Here is a 21,816-nt window from a genome sequence, read left to right on the forward strand (position 1 = left end):
GTCTGGATTTTTACTTCGTTCCTGTTTAATGAAAAAAATAAATTTGTTAAAAAGTATGCTAAGCAGTACTGTACTGCTATCTTCATTCTTTTGTAATATCCCAAATTAAAACCTGATGTACTACCACCATAACAGGATACTTAAAATTATCAACCACAGATAAGAATTATAATAACTTAGATATTATGGCAAATCTCCCTTTGCATTAGAACTAATTATTCATCATAAATTTATAAAGATGTAATTAAATGTTCTAGAAAGTTAACTAGAACTAAAGAAAAACAAATTATTTCAAATAAAAATATTTTATGTAGTACAGATAACTGTAAACAAAGGAAGAAACTTACAATCTAGTCAAAGACTGATTGGCCAGCCATAGTATCTGTTTTCCCCAACTAATATTTTTGGTTCTATAGGCCATTCTGTGTTCTTAACTATTTCTATTTTAGATATAATATTTCCAATATGTTGTAAGTAAATGTTTTATCAGATTCAAAATATGGAATAAAAGTGAAGTTAGAGCCATATTACAAAGGTTGATAAATTTGATGATTCAAGGATTAATTCCTTAGCAGATTTGCTATTTCTCTCTCCTGAAGACTGTTTTTTTCTCACTTCTCAGGCCCATCTTTACCAGACACTAGGAATGAGCTTTTCTAATGCCATGGGACAAAAAGTACATAACTTCCAAATGCAGGGAGAGTCTGATAATGATGTGTTTGATAAACGGCTCAGTTTATGAATTTCTTTATTATGTAATAAGTAAAATATCATGTAAGCATTTTCAAAGTATAACATGTCTTTTTGGGCAGCCTGCATTTGTGTTATTAGACTATGAGCATTCATGTAGAGTTCTGTATTGTTATCTGAATTCTTTTGAAATATCCCCAAATTAAGACTATTTCTCATCTGTATTGAGGTGGGAGCTGTGTGCTTTGGTATCAACAACATGCATTATGCTGTTTTGAGCAGCTCTCTCTCAGGGTAGTTTCCCAAGCATAAGCTTTAAGAAACTTTCCTAGAAAATAGGAAAATAATGAAAGCTTTTAATGTTAATAAAATTAGATCTGAACTGAGGATAAAATGCTTCCACTAGACTACTTGTACTAAATTCTTATCAGTGCTTAAATGCAAAAGAACCTTCTTTTCTAACATATTGTTGTGAATTGACCTGTTCCTTCTGGTGTTGGCCACTTTGTGTTGAGTCCTATGAAGTGGAGCATAAAAGTAGGGCTTCAGAGTTCTGTGGAATTCTGAACAATAATTTAGTGCCCTGTGTCTTTTTCATGGTTACTTTCTTTCCCTTTAAAGCTAAGCCCTAGAAACAGAGTAGAGCCCATGTTTTGCATTTTCACTGGTAAACTTCCCATCAATCCAGACAATAAATATATCAGCATATTCCGTGACTTCACTGGCCTATAAAGCATGTGTGGAAAGGCACAGATTCCAAAGCTAGATCACTGGGGTTTGAGACCAGCCTCTGTGCTGTATATGTCAGACAAGTTATAATTCAACAAAGGTTGTTTTTTCCTTTTGGAAAATGGACACTAACAGTTCTGCCCATGTGATTTGTTTTTAGAACTAAATAAATAGTATTTTTAAGTATCTGGCATCCAGTTAGTGCTCTCTATTGTACATATAAAATTAAACTCTCAAGAGTATCCATGCTCTAAAATCAGTGTTGCTTTGGAAAATCAGACCTCAGCATGGATAATGGCAGTTAAGTACACCATACTGAATAATCTACAAGCAAACACTTATTTTTCTTAATCTCTTCTACTATTAAATGGGTATAATAATGCCTTCCAGATAGTGTTATTATCAACTGTGCAGAGTCAGATAGTGAATAATCAAGGTGCACTGTGCCTATGTCTGACACATCAGACAATGACAATGTGGACATTGGACTTTTTCGGGGGCATAGGTTCATTAATTATGTTTTACTATTTGCCTTAGTTAAGTACTACAGTACCTTCTTTCTTGAATTGTAAGAGAGAATATCAAGAGATGTGTTTTACAAAGCTTCTTAAAGGATTTTCTGAGTGCTGAGGTAGCTTACCTCATGATAACCAGATTGAAGATAAGGTGCAAAAATTTGTCATGAAGATCAGTGGAGTATTTTCTGTAGGATCCTGGGATTTTAAACAGGGCTTGTTCTCTGCTTATTGAATATCCTTTTATTCTAGAGAACAGTGTCAGGACTTATTCCCTTGCTCACTCCCTTCCTCTGGGCATTGTGCCTTAATTTCTGATTCCTATTTTCACCCAAGTGTAAGGAAGTCATTCATTTTGTTGGATTATAATCTCTTAGAGGTCTTTAAAGAGACAATTTTTAAGTGTATCAGTCACTTAGCAAACTTGTTCTGGATACTTGTAATATGCTCACTAAGCCCAGAATATTGTGGTATCTGTACTATAGAAGTTTAGTAATCTTGACACAAGTTAACTTTAATTTTGACTTTTGATGACAGATTTTCCTCCCTTCTAGATAGAGATTCATGGGGGAATAGTGGATAGGTCTGAAGTTTCATAAAAAAATCACAGATTTTTTTGGACCACTATAGTGACTTCTCCCTCGGTGCAGTCACAGCTCTCGAATCATGTGGGTAGTTCACCAGATATGGGGATACAGATATAAGGGGATACAGATATAAGGCGAGGGTTGTTCTGTAGAAATGTGTACAGGAGCTGCAATATTGGATGGCTGATTTTCTAAACTTTATCCCTAATAAAGTTAGTTTTCTTTTCATTATTTTCTCATTTTTATTAATTCTTTGAAAATTTTTGTAATGGATTTTGATCACACTCAGCACTCTAAGTCCTACCAGATTGATCTACTTCCCCATTCACTTAAATTTGTGTCCTTTTTTTCCTCTTCTTTTTATCATTGTTTTTATTTAATTTTTTTGTTGGATATTTTATTTATTTACATTTCAAATGTCATTCACTTTCCCCATTTCCCCTCCCTAGAACCCCCTATCAAATCCCTCCTCTTCCTTTTTCCTTTTATACCATTTTAATTACATGCAAACATTAAGGTCAGTTCTAGGTTGAGGAACTAGCAATAAAATAGATGCAAATAGTCAAGGAACAAGCAAGACAATAAATAGTCAAAGAACAATCAAGGCAATAAACAAAATTCCTTGAAAACTTCTGTGATCACTGTTTCGAAGGGCTTATCAGGATGACCAGAATATCTGAGCCAACTTCCCTGTCCTAGCCCAAAGTCATTTTGATGCCTGGAGCCTACTTCTTAGTTCTAGCCTAAAATTTAGATTCCTGCCTGAAATTACTTCTTTGTTCTAGCCTAATGTCAGATTCCTGCCTGAAGCCTACTTCATTGTCCTAGACCAATGTCATATTCCTGCCAAGCAGTCCATTTCCTTGTGCTTGGCCCATGTCAGATAATTGCCAAGTCTGCCTCACCCCATTTTTCATTTCATTAACAATCCTGAGCTTGTCTTAGGTTGTTCTGACAAAAATGCCTTCCTAACCTACCATGGAATATGCATTATTCAAAGCAATGCTCTTATGTCTTAGGTTGGTAAGGCTCTGTGTAGAATCTAACCCGTCCTTGTCTTGCTAGCCTGTCAATTTAATAACTCTGTCTGGGGGTCCATTTTCAGTTTCAAGTCATGTACTTTGGCTGACAACCTGTTGATGTAGTTAGAGACAAACTTTAATACAATGGGCAGGAATAAAAGCATTCCAAGGACAAAAGGGGCTAGCATCATCAAGCTATATATGCTATTCTTGAAGCTTGACTGAAATAGAAATACTGACCTCAGGCCCTGGTTAATTTTATCAGCAGTATCTATCACTTCAACACTCAACAGAGCAACATTCTTGAAATTCATAAGCTCACTATGTAACCAGAGAGATGAGAGAATTTTGCCAAATACTCTGCAAGTGTCTTTAAACTTCTTCCTAATTATAATGACTACCACTGTAAATTTTAGAACATCAATCCAATGATATTTGGCACTATTTGCAGATGATATGATAGTATACTTAAGTGACCTCAAAATTTCTACCAGAGAACACCTAGACCTGATAAACAACTTCAGCAAAGTGGTTGGATATAAAATTAACTCAAACAAATCGGTAGCCTTCCTCTACTCAAAGGATAAACAGGCTGAGAAAGAAATTAGGGAAATGGCACCCTTCACAATAGTCACAGATAGTATAAAATACCTGGGTGTGATTCTATCTAACCAAGCAAGTGAAAGATCTGTATCACAAGAACTTCAAGTCTCTGAAGAAAGAAATCTAAGAAGATCTCAGAAGATGGAAAGATCTCCCATGCTCATCGATTGGCAGGATTAATATAGTAAAAATGACCATCTTGCTGAAAGCAATCTACAGATTCAATGCAATCTGCATCAAAATTCCAACTCAAGTCTTCATAGAGATAGAAAGAGCAATTTTCAAATTTATTTGGAATAACAAAAACCCCAGGATAGCAAAAACTATTCTCAACAATAAAAGAACATCTGGGAGAATCATCATTCCTAACTTAAACCTGTACTACAGAGAAATAGTGATAAAAACTGCATGGTATTGATACAGAGACAGGCAGGAAGTTCAATGGAATAGAATTGAAGATCCAGAAGTGGACCCCCACACCTACGGTTACTTGATCTTTGACAAAGGAGCTAAAACTGTCCAGTGGAAAAGGACAGCATTTTCAACAAATGGTTCTGGTTCAACTGAAGGTCAGCATGTAGAAGAATGCAAATTGATCCATATTTATCTCCTTGTACAAAGCTCAAGTCCAAGTGGATAAAGGACCTCTACATAAAACCAGATACACTGAAATTAATAGAAGAGGAGGTGGGAAAGAGCCTTGAACACTTGGGCAGAAGGGGAAAAGTTCCTGAACAGAACACCAATGGATTATGCTCTAAGATCAAGAATTGACATATGGGACCTCATAAAATTGCAAAGCTTCTTTAAAGCAAAGGACACTGTTAACAGGACAAAATGGCAACCAACAGATTGGGAAAAGATCTTTACCAATCCTACATCTGATAGAGGGCTAATATCCAATATATACAAAGAACTCAAGAAATTAGACTCCAGACAACCAAATAATCCTATCAAAAAGTGGTGAAAAGAGCTAAACAAAGAATTCCCAACTGAGGAAACTCAAACAGCAGAGAAGGACCTAATGAAATGTTCAACATTCTTAGTGATCATGGAAATGCAAATCAAAACAACCCTGAGATTCCACCTCACCCCAGTCAAAATGGCTAAGATCAAAAACTCAGGTAATAGCAGATGCTTGTGAGGATGTGGAGAAAGAGAAACACTCCTCCATTGTTGTTGGGATTGCAAGCTGATTCAACCACTGTGAAAATCAGTCTGATGGTTCCTCAGATAATTAGACATAGCATTACCTGAGGACCTACTATACAACTCCTGGGCATACCCAGAAAATGCTCCAACATATAACAAGGACATATATTCCCTATATTCATAGCAACTTTATTTATAATAGCTAGAAGCTGCAAAGAGCCCAGATGTCCTTCACCAGAGGAATGGATACAGAAAATGTTGTACATTTACACAATGGAGTATTATTCAGCTATTAAAAACAATGAATTCATGAAATTCTTAGGCAAATGGATGGAGCTTGAAAATATCATCCTGAGTGAGGTAACCCAATCACAAAAGAATACATATGGTATGTACTCACTTATAAGTGGATATTAGCCCAAAAGCTCCCAATACGCAAGATACAACTCATAGACCACATGAAGCTCAAGAAGAAGGAAGACCAAAGTGTAGGTGCTTCGGTCCTTCTTAGAAAGTGTAACAAAATACTCATGGGAGCAAATATAGAGACAAAGTCTGGGACAGAAACTGAAGGAGGTGCCATCTGGAGACTGTTCCACCTGAATATTCATCCCATGTGCAGTCACCAATGGCAAACAATTTTGTGGATGTTAGGTAGTTCATGCTGACAGGAGCCTGATATAGCTGTCTCCTTAGTGGTCTGCCAGAGGCTGACATATAAAGAGGCAAATACTCCCAGCTAACCTTTGGACTGATTATGGGGTTCCCAATGGAGGAGTTAGAGAGAAGACTGAATTAGCTGAAGGGTTTTTTGGCCCCATGGTGAGAGCAACAATACCAACCAACCAGAGCTCCCAGGGTCTAAACCACGAGCCTGGCAAGGGAGAGATCCGTGGCTCCAGCTGTATATGAAGTGGAGGATGGCCTTTTCAGGTACAGGTGGGAGAGGAGGTCCCTGGTCCCCTGTAGGCTGGATGTCCCAGTTTGGGGGAATTTGAGGATGGGGAGGTGGAAGTACATGGGTGGGGGGGCACATCCTCACAGAAGCAGGAAGAGGGGAGATGGTATAGGGGGTTTCTGGGTGGAGGGGAAATGGGGAAAGGGGAGAATATCTGAAATGTAAATAAAATATCCAAAAAAGAGAAAAAGAAAACAATGGAATTTCAACATCAATTCATTAGGGACAGAAGCTATGCAATAATACTTCTCAAACTTCAGTGTGTACAGCATCCAATTGGGAATCATAATATTTCAGTTTCTTGATCATTAACCTTTGAGGTAGCATTGGCATTTCTAAAACATACTCAAGTGTGCCAGTTATTAAGATTTAATGAACAGTGTGTTGTGCATACAGGACTTCTAAATGGGGGATGAAGATGAGGGAAGCTTGAAAATGGATTTTCTGGTTTACTTCTTCATGCTCTACTTTTATTCGTATACATAGTAGACACATCAAACCTCTTTAGAAAATAAACTAGGGAGTCTGTGGTTTATCCTTTTGAAATATACAACAAAACACAAAAGCAAAATGATGACTCTTACATTTTTTACTAAGTTTTGTGCTAACTTTGGATTCAATATTGATTAATTCAAGGACTATGTGTCTACTCTTCTTACCGTATCCAGTCAACAAGTATTCCAGCCTGAGACTATTGAGAAAAAATAAATATATCTGATCACATCACTCAGGTTCCATCACAAAATTCAAAAGTAATTGAATAAAAACAGTGTTTTACATTGGGAAAGCACTCAGACTAATTTTTTTTCTTGTTGAGCTTAGAAATTAGCATATTGACTTAAAATGCTCTGACTTTGGACAGACCATTTACTTTACTGAGTTCAAACTATGCTAAAGCTTTTAATAAATCTCTGGGGGAAATTGCATTGCCATACAATGAAATGCCATTCTGTATGGTTGGTTTTGGCTCCCCGTTTGTCAATAAAACATAGCAAATAACATTTCCTTTCATTTTATTCTTGAGGCTTAGCTATGACATGACTGTTTATGTGCTGTTTTCAAGGATAGTAACTCCATTTAAAATATTTTTAATTTTGTTCTTCTAGAAGTCCTACAAAAAGTTAAACTCTTATTGTTATTATGCCATTGTGTGTTAAAATTAATTAATAGCAATTATCTTGGTTAACAGTATCTATCCATAAATACTTTGCATTTATGGTGTTTAAAACACCAAAGAACAATATATTGGCAGAAAATTTTGTTTTTTTTTTTTTGAAGTCCTGCACGAGGTTAGACTTGCAATGATATTTCTGTGAGAACCAAAATCTGTCATAACAACAGTGTTTTAGTATTTCTTAATTGTATAAAACATTACACACCAAAATTAACCAGGCCTAAAGTCAATACAACTCAACAAACTTCTATAAAGTTACAATAGACATTTAAAACAGTAGCTGTGGAGCTTTGCATTAAATTTTATACTTTTAGTACCAAATATGTTTTATGCACCTATCTACTGCCAAAGGCCAAAAAAGATTCCATGACAGAATTTGAACCAGAAAAGCAATTGGCTGCAAATCCTGATTCAAAATTCCTGTAGAGTAGACATATGGCAGCACTCCTCTACCAGCTGCTACTAGTTCCAGTTTTATTGCCCCCTAGAATGGGAAGTCTTTAACATTTCCACACAGGCACTTTTATAAATGTAAATAGATTTGAACATGTGGTATGCTCAGTCAAGCTCAAGATCAGTTACAACTAAAACAGAGTTGTCCTTACCAGAGACATTACAACTGGTAAGGACTTTTGCAAATCCATCCAATGGGTCTACTTAATTTAAACAATACTTGATAGCACATATTCCCAAAAAATGAGGGAAAAAATAATTTTTGATTTTTGCAATCATTGAAGTAAGATTTGTTCCATTTTGACAAAGAGGAAAGTATGTTCATTGAATATCTCTTAGTCTCTTTTAAGGGCTTTTGAAGTGAAGGAATGGAGAAAATAAAAGGCAGAAAAGCATAGATAACACTAAGCATGAAATCAATGCAGAATGTGTCTACCAATTTACAGAAGACAATTTAGGAGACAGTAGGATATATCAGTTAGGTTCTTAGTTGCTTGAATACTACTATACCAAACAATTTAATGCTCAAACAAAAGTTCAATACCACTCATAGACATTTTTCACCATGTTAAAATAATATTCATAAAAGGCCTTTTCTTATGAGTTACTATATTTTACAAAAGGATTATTATTTAGCATAAAAAAGGTATTTGCATTTGCAAAATCCCTGAAGTCATGGATGGTAGAATCATAAAGAGATTCTGGAAAGAGATAAAAGAGCATCAGATTAATATTGATGCTGCAAGTTGGAGGAGGAAGCAGTTGATAAAACATGCAACCAAGACAAATAGGAAGTATAGACAATCTCCTTGTGACTTTGGTCACTACTTAATTGAATTTTAGGCCTACTAAATAGAAGGAAACTCATGCCTGGTATTATAAACCTACACAACTAACTATGATTGGTGAGGCCATGTAGCTGGAAGAAAAACTTAATATTACCACTTTGCTAAAGCATTATAATTCTCAGTTGCTTTCGAAATATCTATCCATATGTACAGAGATAAACACAGCTCTTAACACACATATATGTATATGTATATATGCGTGTGTAACAATAACAGTTAAGGCATAAGAGGTTTCAAACTTCTGAGGGCATGGGAGGCATCATAGTAGTTGCAAAGGGGAGAGGATAGGATGGAAATAATATAAACACAGTCTTCATGTATAGCATTCCAAAAAAGAAAAATGAAAAAGAAGCTTGCAGTTGATTGTAGATTTTGCAGAGTATCACCATGAAGAGTATTTGGATATTTTAAAGAGGCACTCAACTTTTAAAAAGTTGAAAAGTTTAATTTAATATGAAAACCAGATCTGGTACTGGGTGAGGGAAAAGGACTGAAGCACTGAGGACCAGCAGAAAGACTGGAAACAGGCAACCTGGGGAGGTAGGAGGTTGGGTTGGAGATGTGGGATGTGGAACAGTCAGAGGGTGGATGACGGGGGCGGGTGATAAAATCTGGAGTGTAAAATAAATAAATAAATAAATGAATGAATAAATAAATAGACTGTTTTATATCATTATAGTAACACGAGGGTCTAAGAATAAACAAAGGAAAGGTTATCCAATAGCAATATGTTTATAGGTCAGGTTGACAAGTGATCATATATGTATTGGTTATGTTTTGTCTACTTGACATAAATTATAGTCTCCTAGAATTAGACTAAAGTGGATTGGCCTATGGCCATATCTCTGTGACATTTTCTTGATTAATGATAAATGATGGGTATGGGAGGGTCCATCCCACTGTGGGTGATACTATTTCTGGGCAGGTAGTCCTGAGTTGTAGAAGACAGCAAGCCATGGGGAGCAAGTCAGTAAAGTATGCTCATGGTCTCTGATTCTGTGCCTGCCTCCAGTTTCTTGCTTTAATATCTTGTCTTGGTTCTACAGAATGATGCATTATAATCTGTATACAAAGTAATTCTTCTCTTTCTTAAATTGCTTTTGGTCATGGAGCTTACTATAGTAACATGAAATATAAGTATCACAGGCATGGACCGCCATGCTCTTCTATTTTGTGTTATAAAGCATGATCTTGCTATGTATCCAAGCTCCCTTGAAATTTTGATCCTCCAGTACCACCTTTCAAGCTCTGAGAATATAGACATGTTTTAAGGTGTGTAGTTCTGTATTTTTATTTTTAATTTATATAATAATTATATGTATTTGTAAGGTACAGGATGATATTCAGTATATGAATACAGTAGATATAATCACAAGGTAATTGGGATAAATATTATTTGAAATGTTTACCACATTTTTATGTTCAGAACACTCAAAGTCTTAGTCCTTTTGTTTGAAACAGAATTAATGTTTGTCAGACATATTTATTTTGTTACACAATCAAAGGAATATGTTGAATGACTATCCAACTGAGCCCCACAAACACTAACCATATTGCTTCTCCTTAAACTTCTTAGTCTTTGATAACCATTATCTAATTCATTTTAAAAGAATTTTCTATACATAAGTGAGAACATGCAGTATTTGACTTCCCATATCTGACATATTTTACTTAACACAATAACCTTCATGTTGGTGTAAATGGTACAATTTAATAATTCTTGTGGCTGAATAGTATTAATATTCTAATATATATATTATATATATGTTGTCTTAGATAAGGTTTTACAGCTGTGAACAGACAACATGACCAAGGCAACTCCTATAAGGAAAACATTTAATTGGGGCTGGCTCACACATTAAGAGGTTTAGTCCATTTTCATCATGGTGGGAGCATGGCAACATTCAGGCAGGCATGGTGCAGGAGGAGGTGAGAGTTCTATATCTTCATCTAAAGTCACTAGGAGAAGACTAACTTCCAGGCAGGGTCTTAAAGCCCACACCACAGTGACACACCTACTCCAAAAATGCCACTCATCCTGATAGTGCCACTCCTTGGTCCATTCATACTCAAACCACCTTTTGTTTGCTTAAAATTCCAACTATTAAGTTTTTAAAATCTTCTGCAGGGCATGTTTCATATCTTTGTTCCTCAGACTGTATATTACGGGATTAATGAGTGGAGTAACCACAGAATAAAACAGAGTCACAACCTTCTGCATTCCAGCTTCATGCTCAGATGTTGGGCTCAGATACATTATCATCACTGAGCCATAAAAGAGTGAAACTACTGTGAGATGAGACCCACAAGTGGAGAAAGCCTTTTTTTGTCCATCTCTTGAAGGAACTCTGAACACAGCTCTCAGGACCAATGTATAAGATCCCATGATAAAGAGAAAAGGAACAAATAGGAGCATAGAACTTATAATTGCCCAGAAAAACTCCATCAATGGGTGTCTTGAGCAGGCAAGGGCCAACAAAGGGCCTGGGTCACACAGGAAATGGTCTATAATTCTGGACCCACAGAAGGACATCTGGGAAATTATGGTGATGGGAACAGGGAACCAGAGGAAACCAAGCACCCAGCAACTGATCACAAGGATATTGCAGAGGCGCCCAGTCATGAGAGCAGGATAATGTAGAGGTCTGCAGATGGCAAGGTAGCGATCAAATGCCATGACTGCCAGGAAAAAGCATTCTGTAGAACCAAAGGAGAAGAAGAAATAGAACTGCAGGAAACATCCAGAGAAAGAGATGACCTTGGTGTCAGAGAGGAAGTTGGCCAACATGTTGGGGACTGTGGAGGTGACATACCAGATCTCCAGGAAGGAGAAGTTGGCCAGCAGGAGGTACATGGGGGTGTGGAGTTTCTGATCACAGTACACAGCACAGATGATGGAAGTGTTGCCCGTGAGGGTAAGGAGGTAGACAAAGAAGAAGAGCACAAAGAGGAGGATCTGCCCGTCTCTGGGGCAGGGGAAGCCCAGGAGGATGAAGCCATTGATGGTGCTGGAGTTGCTGGGGCTGCTGAGGGCTTTCATCTGTCTGTGCTCTGTGAAAGCACCAGAAATTGTTGAATATTCTAGAAAGAGCTGAGGGAGTTTAATTTTTGCCAAAACAAAACCAGAATAGCTTGCTCACATCAACTCAATATTTATTGTAATTTTACTATTTTCTAGGTATTTTCCCCTAAGCACTGGATATTCATCAATTAATAGAACAAGTTTAAGTCCCTATTCTGTGCTGCAAAACAGAAACTTTTTTTTCTCTTCCATTGGCATAAATAGACTAGGTTTACTATTTCCTCATAAAATGCCATTACAAGCATAGACTGATATAAATGATACAGCAAAGAATACTGTTTTGGGTGTGATGGAAGACACACATGATCCTTATTTTTAGAAATACCTCATAGTTAAGAAAAATGAAAGAAAGCTACTAATGTTTGTGCATACCTGTAGTCCCAGCACTTGAGATGTGGAAGCAGGAGTGTTAGGAGTTCAAGGCCATTGCCAACTATGTACTAAGTTAGGTGGCCTAGGGGTTGAGATTCTGCTTCAATCAAACAATTAAACAAACAAACAAAAAACAAATAGAAGAAGAAGAAGGAAAAATAAGTAAGTACATTGTAAAATGAATTATCTTAAATGTAAATTATGAATTAATATTGCTTTATTTCTTTACCTTTGCTAGTCTCCAAAACCAGACAGGGAAACCAAGATTTATTTCAAGCTGTACCACCTCAATAGTTGGACAGTTACATCTATTAAATCTCTATGCTGATCCGGCTACTTCCCAGCCATTATTCTTCAGGATACTTGCATATTACTGTTGGTCTGGCTCTTTGGTTTTTAGGTGTGTTCCATGATCTCTCTCTGAATCACTTCCTCATGGCTTTCATTCCAATTTCTCCTCACCAATGAATCTCCCTCCCTTTCTCTCTTCTTCCCTTGACTGGTGGATGCTCTGCCACATTCTTCTTCCTACACAGCCGTTGGATGGTCATCGGTCACCCACAAATGTACACAAATCATTAAGTGTCTGTATTTGTAGTTTAACTTAAAAATGTCAACTTTAAAAAAACAGCTCATATAATCTATTGCTTAATAGTGGCTGTGTGGTTTGGTATCAGTAGTTTTTTTTAAACCAATTTTTCTAAATTTTCAATGCATGGACCATCATCTATTTTGACTAATTATTTTTGAAAGCATAGTTAACTGAGAAAATATCTGAGGACTGTCTTTATCTCCTGTGTAGCATCTTACTTCTTCTATTTCTCTTGAGATTCATACAAAAGCATAAATGTCACTCTCACAGTCTCTGTTTCCAATCTGTGCCTAGATTCCATGGCTGGTCTCTCTAAGCCACTCTGTGTACCTCAGGTTCAAGCCTCCGTTATCGTATCTCTGGATTGTTACAAAATCTTCCTGAACAATCCCTCTGGTTTTTCATAGTCATGCTGTAGTCATACTGACTTTTCATAATTTGATCAGAATACATCATTTCTTAGGATTTAGTAACTTTCCTATCCTAGTGTAAAATCTCAGCACCAATTTACAGTGCATGGACCCTTACACAATCTTGTCTTTGCCTCGTTTATTGATTTTCCCATTTTTATTTCCTGGTCTACTTCCCCATTTCCCAGTTATTTTCAGCTCCACAGGACTTCTTTCTCTAGAAGATTCCTGTTTCTTTCCTGCTTAGAGTTTCTGTTATAGGTTTTCTCTTTGCCTGGAAATCTCACCTAATCTGCTTGTTTATTTTTTATTTGTTTGGTTTCCCAGTTAGTATCTCCTGAAGGCTCTCTGTCTATTTCATTTCTGTTGCAGTGACAAAATACCCTGAGAAAAGAACCTCATACTAGGAGGTTAGAGTTGATCACAATGGAGATGTCAGGGCACCAGCAACTTGAGGCTGCTGGTTCTATTACATCCACAGTACAGAAGAATGCTATGAATGCATTAATGTCAGTGTTCAGCTCACTTTTTCCACTTGTACACAGTTTACAATTCCTTGTCTATGGAGTGGAACCACCCACAGTGGCATAATCAAGACCCCACACACTGGACATAGACAGCACTTCATTGAGACTCTCTTCCATGTAATTCTCAACAAGTTAACAATTAAAGGTAGCCAGTTATAAACAAAATTTTCAATAGAGAAATCATAAATGGCTAGGAAACATTTCAAGAAATCTTCAATGTACTTAGCCACCAGAAAAATGGAAATCAAAATAATTTTTGAGAGTCTACCCTACACTTGTCACAATAGCTATGATCAATGGCATGGGTGACATCATGATGGCAAAGATGTACAGTAAGGGGAATACTCCTCCATTCTTGGTAGGAGTGCAGAACTGTACAACCATTATAGAAATAAAAATGCTGTTTCCTTAAAAAGTTGGAAATCAATCTACTCAAGACTTATCTATACCAGTATTGGGCCCATACCCAAAGGACTCTATATCCTACCACAAGTACCATTGTTCAGATATATTCATTATAGCTTTATTCGTGTTAGCCAGAAATTGCAAACAACCTAGATATACATCAAGTGAAGAATGGAAAGGGAAAATGTGGTATGTTTATACAATGAAGTATTACTCAGCTGTTAAAAACATGACAGCATGAAATTTGCAGGCAAATGGATAGAGCTAGACAAAATCATCCTGAGTGAGGTAACCCAGACCCAGAAAGACACATACAGTATATTTTCACTTATAAGTGGTTATTAGCTGTTAAGTAAATTATAATTAAGCTACAATCTACAGACTGAGAGATGTTAGGGAAAGAAGTGGGCTTTTGGGGAGACCCACGGATCTCCCTAGGAAGGAGAAATAGACTAGGTTTTGTGGGAGGACTGAGGGCAGGTAGAGATGGGAGCAGGAGGGATGAGGTGGGAGGAAGAAATGGAGGGAGACATTGAGGGGAGATACAGCTGGAATTGGGGAACATTGTGTTGGAGGGGGTGAAAACATAGTGGAGTGGAAACTTCCTGGAATCTATGAGGTTTACTGTAATAAAGACCTCTAGTAATGAAGGATATGAAGCTTGAATTGGGTGTCTTTTGTGGCTTGACAATTCCAGAGGTGGAACCGGGTTGTATTTTGTTGAGTTGTTGGCTGAGAGGGTTCCAGTGGAAATCCCTAAATAACTCAGGCTGATGCTAGAACACAAAGCTATTCCATGATAACTGGCAGTAGGACCCCACTTCCAAGGACAACATCCACCCAGCACATTGAATGTAGAGAGGTTAAGCTGGCTCCTGCATAGAACACTCACTGTAAGGTTCTAGTCTCTTTGGAGTGAGAAGATATTCTGTAGGCTATGGAAAGAGAGGCCTGGATAGCAACCCAGCCACAAAACCCTTGATTTACAGTCTTTCCTGACTGTTAGATGTGCTGGGCCAGTGGTGGCACAGAACTTGTGGGAAAGGACAACCAATGTTTGGTTTAATTTGAGGCCCATGCCATGAGATGGGGCCAATGACCTACACTGCCTACAGCTAGGAACTGGAGACCGGATAGCCCAAAGACCTATGATAAAACTAAACATGACTGGAAAACAATCAAACAATCAATCAATGAAATGATTCTTAATGATATTCTGCTAACTCACTGGTGCCATGTCCAATTGTAGACAGAGAGGCTTCCTCTAGCAGCAGGTAAGAGTGGGTGCAGAGATGGACAGATACTATGCAGAGAAAGTCTAGAATGAAGGTATCCATAGGGTCTATCATTTTGGAGCTTGGAGAATCCCACAAGGGAGAAGAGGAAAAAAATTGTAGGAGTCAGAGGGGATGGAGGCTACAAGGAGAATACTGGTGACCCTGGTTAAATCCAGTGAGCCATACAGCATAAGAGTGTGGCAGGAGGACTTGGTGATACGAAGGAGGTTGTTGAGAAAGAAAGGGATAAAAGAAGGTGGGAGTTGAATGTGAACAGAGTATATTATATACAAGTATGGGATTAAAAATAATAAAATAATAAACTCTAAATATTTAAATATATTTGTAAAAATTTGTATTATTACACAAAATTTCAGTGTGTCTCTGATCATCAGAGATTTTTCTGATCTACCTTTCTGAACTTCTAGGTTAATGGTTAAATAATTAAATCATCCTTCTTTTCAAAACTGACTTAACTTATGCATCCTTAGTAAAAAAAAAAAAAATTCCCATAATTTGTCTCAAAGACCTGTCTTTTTTGAAAAATGTTGGATATTTACTCATAAAAGAACCACTTGATGTTTTATAAAAATAAAATATATACATATAAAGGACCTAGCATTGCTATTACAGGGAGATATGCACTATTATAAGAGGCCTTAAATCATAATTAAAAGTTCAGAATTGGTTACAAAAATACCACCATGAGTTCCTGGGAAACAAATAACTACATGAATAAGAATTAACACAAGGTGACTTCATGGATTGGAGAATACTCCACAACAAAGACTTCCTTCAATATACAGGGAAACAATCTTGTAAGGTACATATAACCACTTCCTATGCTACAAAATTTCAGGAGAAAACCCCTTAGGTTTGTATTTATTTCCTTAAACTTGTATCAGTGTCTTCATTCTTCACTTCAAATCCACATAAACTTCAGAAAACCTGGGTGATATTCATCTTCAACAACATTAACAGTTGAATAGCCCAAGTAACCAAAGTTAAAGCCCCTCCTCTTGCAACATTTCTACTGGATCTTATTTTGGTATTATTCTTTAACCCTTTAATATTTAGATTTTCAAAACATTGTCTAAGATATTTGAATTTCATTTGACATACTCCTAACTAATAAAATTATGCTAATTTTGTTTTCAAAGTTATATGTATATCTACGTATTTAGTGTATGTGTGCTTGTATGCACATATATGTACATACATGTGTCATATATGAGTACATACATGCCACAGTGCACATGTGCAGATGAGAGGACATCTTACAGATGTTGGTTCTCTCCTTCCACTCTTTCGGTTCTCAGAGATCAGACTCAGGTCACAGAGTATGGAGTCAAGGTTCTGAGAAACACTAGGACACATTTAAACTTTTGTCACCTCAGAATTACTTTAGACTCTTTTAGAAATGCTCCAAGATTTGGTTGATCTATTGTACCCAAATGGTACAAAACAGTCTCCAGTAACAATGTCCATGGTATTTTACAACTTGAGAGCCTGTGCCTGTATTTATTGATTAGGTGATAGTTAATACTTTTAATTGATATTAATAACTTTAATAATAATATTTGCTAGTAAGGGTAAATGTGAAAGAATACAAAGGGACTCCTGTTGTAGTAAAATTTCCGTTTCCAACTACAAAATAAGATGTGGTTAAGCCACAAAAGCCTGTGAAATCTTGATTTATGCATCTGGCTTTTTGTTTCTATTCTTGTTTTATGACATAACACAATTTTGTTAACAAGTATTTCAAAGTGTTACCTTTTTTTATTTGAATTCTTCTGAAATATACACAAATTAAAACTTAATGTATTACTAACATAACAGGATACTTAAAATTATCCATCACAAATAAGAATTATAATCACTTAGATATTATGATAAATCTCCCTTAGAATTAGAACTAATTATTTCTCATGAGTTCATAAATATGGACTCAAACTTCTCAGAATGCAAACTAGAACTAAAAGACAACAAATTATTTCACATACTCTAAACATAAAAAAAATATTTCATGAATTACAGGTAACTGTAGACAAAGGGAGAAACGTACAAGCTAATCAAAGTCTATGATTGGCCAGCCAAACTATCTGTTTTCCTCACCTGAAATTCTTACTTATTTAGGCCATGTCATGTTCTTGACTATCTCAACTTTAGACATAATATTTCCATTTTGCCATTGGGAAGTGTTATGTCAGACTAAAAGTGTGGAATAAAAGAAAATTCAGATACAGACCATAAGACTGATGAATTTGATATGATTCAAAGATTAATTCCTTAGTAGGTTCACTATTTCTCTTTCCTGAAGATTGCTTTCCTGGCTTATCAGCCCCATCTGTACCTGACACTAGGAATGAGCTTTTCTAATGCTATGGGACAAAAAATATTAACTTTTCCAAGCCTGGAGAGTCTGATAAAGGTATGTTTGATAAATGACTCAATTTATAATATTTATCATGCAATCAATGAAACATCAAGTAAGCATTTTCAAAGTGTAACATGTAATTTTGGGCAGCCTGTGTTTGTGTTTCTAGGCTGTGGGTATGTATTTAGAATAGATTAGTTTTTATCTGTATTGAGGTGGCAGCCGTGGGCTTTTTAAAAAATTAATATCATGCCCTGTGTTGTTTTGAGCAGCTCCCTCTCAGCGTAGTTTCTCAATCATAAGCTTTACGAGACTTTCCTGGGAAATAGAAAAATTGTGGACGATTTGAATGTTAATAAAATTAGATATGAGTTGAGGGAAAGGTGTTTTCACTAGACTATTGCTACTCAACTTTTGTCAGTTGGTGCTTAAATATGAAAGATTTTTTTCTGCTAACACATTGTTGTGAATTGACATGTTCTTTCTACTGTTGGCCGCTTTGTATTGAGACCTAGGAAGTGGGACATAAAATAGAGCTTCAGGGCTTGTATAATTCTGGACAATAATTGAATGCCCTGGGTCCTCTTCACAATTACTTTCTTTCCCCTTAAAGCTAAGCCCAGAAACAGAGTAGAGCCGAAGTTTTATATTTTTACTAGTTAACTTACCACTGGTTTAGACAAAAAATATAGCATATTCTATGACTTCACTGGCCTGAAAAGAATGTGTGGAAAAGGACAGATTTCAAAGCTAGACCATTGGGGTTCAAGGACAGCCTTTGTGCTGTCTGTGTTAGACAAGTTACAACTTCTTTATATGTTGGGTTCCCCTTTGGAAACTGTAGAGTGACAGTCTTGCCCATGTCACTTGTTTTGAGAATTAGATAAATAGTATTTTTAAGTGTCTGGCATTGAGTTAGTACTCTCTATTGTACATATAAAGTTAAAGTCTCAAGATGATCCATTTGTGTAAAAATCAGTGTTGCTTTGGAAAATAAGACCCCAGCATGGATTATGGCAGTTAAATACATAATAGTGAAAAATATACAAGCAAATATTTATTTTCTCTTAATTTCCTCTAACATTAAGTATATATAACTGTATTTTAGTATTTTCCTAAGTTAACCACTACATTACCTTCTTTCTTGAATTGGAAGAGAGAATATCAAGAGAAGCATTTTCAATGGCCTCTTCTAGGATTTTTCTAAGGGCAGAAGTAGCTGATTCTGCAATAGCCAGCTTGAAGATAAGGTACAAAACTATATCATGAAGATAAGGGGTGTATTTTCTTTAAGATCCTGGGATTTTAAATAGGGCAGGCTCTTTGCTTGATTATTCTTTTATTCTAGAGAACAGTGTCAGGGCACAGCTCTGTAACACTTATTCCCTCGCTCACTCCAATCCTCTGGGCATTGTGCCTTAATTTCTAATTCCTATTTTCACCCAAGGGTAAGGAAGTCCTTCATTTTGTTTGGTCTCAATTTCTCAGAGGTCTTAGATATACGATTATTAAATTCATCAATCAGCCATAAAACATTTTCTGAACACTTGTCATATTCTTGCTAAGATCAGGATATGTTAGTTAGTATTGGTGCTACAGAAGTTTGTTAATCTTGTAATAAGTTAACTTCTTTTGTGGCTTTTGATGGCAGATCCTCCTTGATCCTAGAAAGAGATTCACTGGGGGACTACTGGATGGGTCTGTGAAGTTTAATAAAAAAAAAAATTCCACACTCTGTGTATCATTAGAGGGATTTCTCCATCCTTGCAACCAAAGCTCCTGAATTACAGTACTCCCACTGGAGAATCCTTCCTTTTGTGGGGAATTTACAAGATCCAAGGATGCTCACAGGATTATACTAGGGTCATTCTGCTGCAATGTGCACAGAAGCTTTAATTTGGGGTAATTGAGTTTCAAGACTTCCAAATGAATTTACATTTTCTTTTCTTTTTTTTGGATTATTTTATTTTATTTTATTTTTTATTTTTATAATTTATTATTTCTCAAATCGTAATTCATTCACACAGGGGTTATAAACACAGAAAGGCAGGATGTGGGGAAGGGAATGACACTGGAGTGTGGGTGATCAGGAGGAATACAGATATCATCAGAACCGGGTATCAGCTGGGTGAAAGTTCAGGGGACAATTCACTATGACTCTGCCTATGACTCGATTATCCTTATCTAAGTTGGTATTGTCTGCCCAGGCTACCTATTTACAAGGTCTGTGACTACTCAGGCTTGTAAATTTCCACAAAAGCTGCCTGTTTACATTAGCTTATAGCAATCTGTTTCAATGTTTTCCCACTGAGACCCAAGACTTGGTGTTAGTATACATGTATGACAGGCCTATTGCTGATTTTAGGCCTATGGCTGATTTTAGGCCTTCAGTGGGTAAGCAGGGCTGCCCCTGACATCTCCTCCCTTCTCTAAGTATAGAAGGGCTGTGACAATTCTAAACTTGTGAAGGTGGGGATAGAGGCCTGACCTCCAGTATTTGAAGGGGACAGGGCTCCAGTTTCCTGTCGTTGTCCAGTGAGGCATGAGGGCCATACCCGTCCCAATGTCTTTTTCTTGGAGAGGGGATACTTTTGACATCAACCCCTATGCAGTCAGGCTTGTCCCTCAGGGAAGCCAGATAGATACTTTTATCTTTTATTTATATTCCCTTGCAGTGCTTAGCCTTGCAGCCTAAGCAAGAATTCAGATCGCCTGACAGAGGGGGTTCTGGGTGGCCCCTCTCTGCTTGGTCTAGGGGCAGCAGTCCCCCCTTTTAGGTTGGGTGGAGATGAGTTTTGGGAACACCCTGTATAAAGTAACAACCTCATCTTGAGTCTAGTGGTCCTCTATAGCTAACTAATGATAATATATCTGAGTAGGTTTTGTTTTTCTCTCTAATCATAACTAATTCACACAGGGGTTATAAACACAGAAAGGCAGGATGTGGGGAAGGGAATGACACTGGAGTGTGTGTGTTCAGGGGGAATACAGATATCTTCAGAACCGGGTATCGGCTAGGTGAAGGTTCAGGGGACAATTCACTATGACTCTGCCTATGACTCCCTTGTCCTTATCTAAGTTGGTATTGTCTGCCAAGGTTACCTATTTACCAGGTCTATGACTACTCAGGTTTATAAATTTCCACAAAAGCTGCCTGTTTACATTAGCTTATAGCCATCTGTTTCGATGTTTTCCCACTGAGACCCAAGACTTGGTGTTAGTATACATGTATGACAGGCCTATTGCTGATTTTAGGCCTATGGCTGATTTTAGGCCTACAGTGTATAAGCAGGGCTGCCCCTGACATCTCCTCCATTCTCTAAGTATAGGAGGGCTGTGGCAATTCTAAACTTGTGAAGGCGGGGATAGAGGCCTGATCTCCAGTATTTGAAGGGGACCTTGTAATGGCTCCAGTCTCCCTGTCGTTGTCCAGTGAGGCATGAGGGCCATACCCATCCCGATGTCTTTTTCCTGGAGAGGGGATACTTTTGACATCAACCCCTATGCAGTCAGGCTTGTCCCTCAGGGAAGCCAGATAGATATTTTTATCTTTTATTTATATTCCCTTGCAGTGCTTAGCCTTGCAGCCTAAGCAAGAATTCAGATCGCCTGTCAGAGGGGGTTCTGGGTGGCCCCTCTCTGCTTGGTCTAGGGGCAGCAGTACCCTCTTTTAGGTTGGGTGGAGATGGGTTTTGGAAACACCCTGTATAAAGTAACAACCTCATCTTGAGTCTCGTGGTCCTCCATAGCTAACTTATGATAATGTATCTGAGTAGGTTTTGCTACCAAATTATTTATCTGTTGTATCACAGAGTTAGTCTGCCTATTTGAGGGCCAGGGACCAGCAGAAAAAAGCAAAAAGAACCCAAATAATGGTCCCAAGATGGAAGGAAATAGGGTTGACAACCTTGGAGAGGATGCAAATCAATTCTTGTACCAGCATCCATCTGTCTCTTTCTCTCTCTGATTTTTCTTAGGGCCTTCACTACCTATTTCATGCTCTCTTTAACCCTCCTTGTCTTGTCTATGTAAAGGCAACATTC

General features: G+C 37.2%; 1 protein-coding gene across 1 annotated transcript; it reads right to left on the reverse strand.

The window, feature by feature from the left end:
- Window positions 1–10,835: 10,835 nt before the first annotated feature.
- On the reverse strand, window positions 10,836–11,804 carry LOC114613334 (olfactory receptor 11G2-like). Its single transcript, XM_028758610.1, has one exon. The coding sequence runs from the start codon at window positions 11,769–11,771 to the stop codon at window positions 10,836–10,838; it is 936 nt and encodes a 311-aa protein (XP_028614443.1). The 5' UTR covers window positions 11,772–11,804.
- Window positions 11,805–21,816: the final 10,012 nt, after the last annotated feature.

The sequence above is a fragment of the Grammomys surdaster genome, unplaced genomic scaffold (genome assembly GCF_004785775.1).
Source record: "Grammomys surdaster isolate TR1022 unplaced genomic scaffold, NIH_TR_1.0 126198, whole genome shotgun sequence".
NCBI classification, from domain to species: domain Eukaryota; kingdom Metazoa; phylum Chordata; class Mammalia; order Rodentia; family Muridae; genus Grammomys; species Grammomys surdaster.

What these genes read in the sequence shown, in the direction of transcription:
- LOC114613334 (XM_028758610.1), bottom strand. Translation starts at nt 11,771, where the DNA reads ATGAAAGCCCTCAGCAGCCCCAGCAACTCCAGCACCATCAATGGCTTC.